Source organism: Glycine max, chromosome 10, assembly GCF_000004515.6.
Source record: "Glycine max cultivar Williams 82 chromosome 10, Glycine_max_v4.0, whole genome shotgun sequence".
Lineage (NCBI taxonomy): Eukaryota > Viridiplantae > Streptophyta > Magnoliopsida > Fabales > Fabaceae > Glycine > Glycine max.
Window position 1 is genome coordinate 30,838,686 of NC_038246.2, and position 5,517 is coordinate 30,844,202.

General features: G+C 36.2%; 1 protein-coding gene across 3 annotated transcripts; it reads left to right on the forward strand.

Moving 5' to 3' along the window:
• Positions 1-411: 411 nt before the first annotated feature.
• On the forward strand, positions 412-4,788 carry LOC100810180 (glycosyltransferase BC10). 3 transcript variants are annotated; one of them, XR_005886975.1, is made up of 2 exons: positions 412-3,655; positions 4,352-4,664. XR_005886975.1 is itself a non-coding variant. In XM_014773175.3 (2 exons), exon 1 carries the CDS (start codon positions 888-890, stop codon positions 1,875-1,877), a length of 990 nt encoding a protein of 329 aa, XP_014628661.1. In that variant the 5' UTR covers positions 412-887; the 3' UTR covers positions 1,878-1,898; positions 4,352-4,788. The 3 variants fall into 3 exon arrangements, 2 of the variants coding, with proteins under 2 accessions (XP_014628661.1, XP_006589039.1); XM_014773175.3 differs by having other exon boundaries at positions 412-1,898; positions 4,352-4,788; XM_006588976.4 differs by having other exon boundaries at positions 412-1,879.
• Positions 4,789-5,517: the final 729 nt, after the last annotated feature.

A 5,517-nucleotide genomic window follows, 5' to 3' on the forward strand; every position in this document is an offset into this window, starting at 1 on the left:
TGACCTTTATATCATTATATTAATTTTAGAAATTAATTTGACTAATCATTATAATTTCAGAAACTATCTTCATAATTCACTTATAACAAATTGTTGGATAAATAATTTTTAAAAAAATTAGAATAAAAAGCTAAAATTGTTTATAGCCAAAATTTAAATTTAGCATCCTTAATGTTTTCCTCACAAATTTAGTAACTCCTCAATTTTAATTTTGAAATTTTAATCTACTGATTAATTTAACAAAAAAACGTGACAAAATATAAATCAAAAGATTGAACATCAAACTTTGTAATATATGAAAACTATACAATTAAAATAATAAATAAACTAAATTTGCAAACAAAAAAAAAAGTGAGACAAAACTTGAATTTTAATTATAATAAGAGGCCAAAATGCAATTAAATCCACAATTAAATTGGCATCATAAAGCATCTAATATTCCCTTCTTCTCTTTCTTTTTTTCCAGTTTTTCCTTTCCTTTACCACCAAAAAATAAAATAAAATCCTACAGTTTCTTCTTCCGTCCCCTTCCCTTCTATTCTATCATCAGATTCCGCAAAGACGTCCTTTCTTGTCCAAACACAGACCCACTGACACCATCATCATCATAATCACCAATGTTCTCATCGACACCACAATTGTCCTTGTCCTCTCCTCCACCATTCCCCATCCCCAATTTTCTCGATCTCATCTCCCACCACCATCAAAAATAATAATCTGAAAATGAAAAGAAACTAAAAATCCAAACCAAACCAAACCAAATTCAAAGACACGATGAAATTGAACTATCAATTTTGATACCAATTGAAGGACTAAAGAAGTTTCATCAAAATGAGAAGAAACTAAAAACCGAACCGAACTCCACGAACACCCATTTCTCCCCACTAATGGTGTCATCTCCATTGTTAGTGTCCCTCACTTTTTTTCTTTCTCTCCCTCTCTTGTTGTTTCTATCTCCTCATATTTTGTCCCCTCCCGACGCCGACGACCTCGCCCTCTTCCGCCGCGCCGCCGCCCCCCACACAACCTCCCACCTCTCCGCCACCCCGAAAATCGCCTTCCTCTTCCTCACCAACTCCAATCTCACCTTCTCCCCTCTCTGGGAGAAGTTCTTCTCTTCTTCTTCCTCCGATCACCACCGCCACCGCCTCTTCAACATCTACATCCACGCCGACCCCACCAAAAACATCACCATCTCCGGCGGCGTCTTCCACCACCTCGTCCCCGCGAAACCAACCGCCCGCGCCTCCCCCTCCCTCATCTCCGCCGCCCGCCGCCTCCTCGCCGCCGCCCTCCTCGACGACCCCCTCAACCACTACTTCGCCCTCCTCTCCCAATACTGTATCCCTCTCCACTCCCTTCAATTCACTCACAACTTCCTCTTCAAAAACCCACACAAAAGCTTCATTGAGATTCTTTCTAACGAACCCAACCTCTTCGACCGCTACACCGCGCGTGGCGAACACGCGATGCTCCCAGAAATCCCCTTCTCCTCCTTCCGCGTGGGGTCGCAGTTCTTCATTCTCACTCGCCGCCACGCGCGCGTGGTGGTGCGTGACATTCTTCTCTGGAACAAGTTTCGCCTTCCGTGTGTCACGGAAGAGCCTTGTTACCCAGAAGAGCATTATTTTCCGACGCTATTGTCCATGCAGGATCCGAATGGGTGTACCGGGTTTACCCTGACCCGGGTCAACTGGACCGGGTGCTGGGACGGGCACCCGCATCTGTACACCGCCCCGGAGGTCTCGCCGGAGCTCATTCTCCGGCTGAGAGAATCGAATTCGAGCAGTTACGTGTACCTCTTCGCGAGGAAGTTCGCGCCGGAGTGTCTTACGCCGTTGATGGAGATCGCCGATGACGTCATTTTACGGGAGTGAGAGTGAGGACTACTTTCTCTGGTTTCTGTTCTAAACACATACTCTACAGTGACGTCACTTTTGCTTTTTCTGGAAAGAAAAAAAAAATCTTGTTTATCTATTTATTTATTTATTGTTATGGACCTTAATTATGCCTTGTGGTGGGGATGTCGCTGTCGAACTTTAGGGGTTTTTTGGTTTTCGCTGGTTATAATTTTATTTTTGGCATTTTTTTTAAGGGATAAGGGAAATTCCACAAGTGAGTAGAGGTCATGTATATCTCAACTTTGCTATTGGAAGGAGGAAAATTTCAATTAGGATTTTGAAATTAACACCACTTATCAAGTTGGTCCATAATATTAGAGTATACGAATTTAGTTGGAATGGAATAGGGTAAACATCTAACTGTTGAAAATTATTAGTTTTTATAATAATAATTGTCATTATTTCTCTAAAAAGTGTAATTTAGATTGATCTCTAGTTAGTTAGCATAGGTCCTTTATGGATAAAATAAAATTCTCTAAAAGCATAAGAGAAGAAAATAAGATTAAAATAAATTGAATAATTGGTACACCTCAGACTTTTGCAAAAATTAGAGGAGAGAAGTTCTGTAGAAGTTATGTGCATCAGAGTAGTTTACACTTTATAGTGTATCATTAGGCACCCCCATTTATTTTTATATTTTTTTTTCTTTCTAGAAGCAAGGTAAGGCACCCCCATTTAATAGTTACCAAAGTTTAGGACTAAAATACATTTTCCTAATGTCAAGAATAAATTGACTCATAGAGGAAATAATTTAATTATAACTTACTGAAAATGTGAAGATTTTCTTTATCTTCTCATCTAATAATAGATTGTTATGTGTGATAAATTTGTTTATTTCTATAGTAATTATTTTAAAAAAATTATATTTAGGGTGATTTCAATAGAAATTAAAGTTGAATTAGTGTTTGTTCAATAGGAACCGTATGGTGTAAAAAAATAGAAAAGGATCAGTTTTTCTTCAGAGTTTTATCCAATTCAAATAATTTAAGGGTTACCTAACAAAGTGACACTGACTAATGCGACCTGCTGTGTGATTTAGTAAAACCCCTCTAATCAGCTCCTTCACAATTTATTTGGTTGCACTTTGATATGCCAGGGCCAAAACCATTTTAGCTTTATTAAGCGTTCATGGTTGGAAATGTGCATTCAATTAATTTGGAGTGATTCAGAATGTTGCACCTTCTAGGTTGATAAGATAGCAAGTCTCTAAGGTAGCAACTTTTATTCTTGTAGAATTGTGTGAATAATATTACTTTAATTGGTGACAAAAGCTAGTTACTAATTATACCTGTTGGAGAAAGCCATAAGAGGAGTATGTTAGACAAGACTGATCCACTCATCAATTATAATTTATATTTCATAGTTGGTACTTGGTTGCTGTGATGTGACCAATTTAAGTCATTCTCTAATATAAGTTTGGAATCTTATTTAATTTTCCAAGGGTTATTATTTTGTAGCTAAAAAAAGTGTTTTTGATGGTGTGATTGATATCTAAGATTAGTGATGGGGTAGGTATGAGCATTTGTTTTATTGCCAACCAAATCATGATCTAGCCCGAAGAGGCATGGTTCAATAATTAATAGAGGAAAACATACTAAGGACACTTTTTTAACATCAGCAAATACCTGATTTGGGAGATGTTCATTTAAAACGTACCCAAATTCTCAGATGTTCCCCATTTTGTATGTTACATGGGGTACATACATGCTTGTTGTTCTTGATATGCTGTGTGATCCTGTCTTTCTCTTCATAATGTAAGGTTTCTTTCAGCTAGTTGGAACATGGGACAAGTTGTCTCACAGTAATGTAGATCTTAACATAATAATAAGAGAACCCTACAGATATATTCGGTATTGTCATATAAGTCACTATCTCCCTGGTTACTCCTACCTCATATAGTTACTAGATTTTAGTACGACTATGTACAAATTTGGTTAGCAGAAATTAGACCAGGACCACCAGGTTTAGCCAATTAGAAAATGTGAACAAAATTATGAGTAATGTACCTTACCACTCTTTTACATCATCTAATGAAACTATTGTGATGACTTGGAAGTCATCGTAGGAATTGTCAATGACTTATCCATGGTAATCTCTGTTTAGTTCCCTTGAAGTCATGATATTTTGAAGGGTCCTACAGGCACAGGATATGGTCAAGTCTTAAGATACTACTGGTCACAAAATTCTAGCAACTTGAATCTGAATAGAGCATATTTTCTGTATTGTTCATTTTCATCTCTATAATACTGCCAAATGGTTGGAATTCTGTACTGAGGTCACGTGGTAGAGAATGTGATGATCTTCATTCCATCCAACCATAAAAAACTATGCTAGTGATTGATATAATATATACATACCTGTGTGCATATTATGTGCCTTCTTCACTGGACCTAACCACTGCATTTGACTATTTCTCTTACGTGAATTTCTGTTTTATATTGTTTTTTCAGGGCATCTTTGATGATGTTGGGAAGAGGAAACCTTGTGTTGATGTTCAATGCAAATGTGTGTACAGAAAATCTGATTTCTTTAATTGTACATCTTAGTATGGAGTGCAAAAGGCAAAGGTGGTCTCCAAAGGTGGCCACATGGTCGAGAACATTGAGAATTGTATTTTGAAAAATCTCATGCAAAAAGTTCCACCATGAAGGGGGGTTGAAAGCTTGTAAGATGGATATATATAGATTATGTATGATGTGCTAGCCAAATTTTGAGTGCAACACATAAAGAAAACAAGCAATAGTCAATACTTTTTCTTTTCCAGTTCTTCCCCCCGCCCTTTTTTATCTTTTCCCTGAGGGCTTTCTACTTCAATGTAGTTCCCAAAAAAAAAGAGATTGGAAAACAAAAAATCTTGCTTTAAAAACGAAAAATCATTAACTCTTCAGTATGCATAGCCATTTCTTCCCCTTCTCACCACTCTTCTTTTTCCTTTGTGTTCCTTGGAAGACTAGCTCTTGAACAGCCTCATTATGCATGATAAGGTTGAAGACAACCCGAGAATTATGCTTTGTAGCCAATTTTTTTTTTCTGTTCCACTTATACTACCAGTGAACTGCCACATGATTTAACCCTATGAATAATATAATTTATTTCTTCAATAAAAAAAAGTTTACATCAAAGTTTATTCGCAACTTTGATCACTAAGCTTAACAGTGTAAATTAAAGAAAAAATTTAAGAGGTTTATCTATACTAATAACAAAGGGAATATTTCTTATTTGGTGTTCATATTTCATTGGACGATTTTATTCCTAAATTATTTTTTATTTTTATTTTTTAATTCTAACCTTTGGTAACCTTCCATTATTTCTATGAAGTTAGTTTCTTATTCTACCTCTTTTTTTTTATTAAATGTATTTAACTTTTGTTTTTTTATTATTTAAAAGGTTTAGAGAGACACGGACCTCTCTTCCCCTAGTTTTATTAATAAGGCCTTTTAATAATTTTTTAAAAAAGGTAATAAATAATTTTCATAAGCACGCTTATGAGTGAAATTTCAGGGTGCAAGGAATGATGACATGGAGCTATTTAAGGATATTGCTGATTAGGCTTTTACTTCCTGCACCCTTCTTTTTACTTCTTGCACCTCTAAAAATACTTCAATGGATAAAAATA

Excerpts from the sequence above, each read along its gene's own strand:
- LOC100810180 (XM_014773175.3), top strand. The coding sequence starts at position 888 with ATGGTGTCATCTCCATTGTTAGTGTCCCTCACTTTTTTTCTTTCTCTC.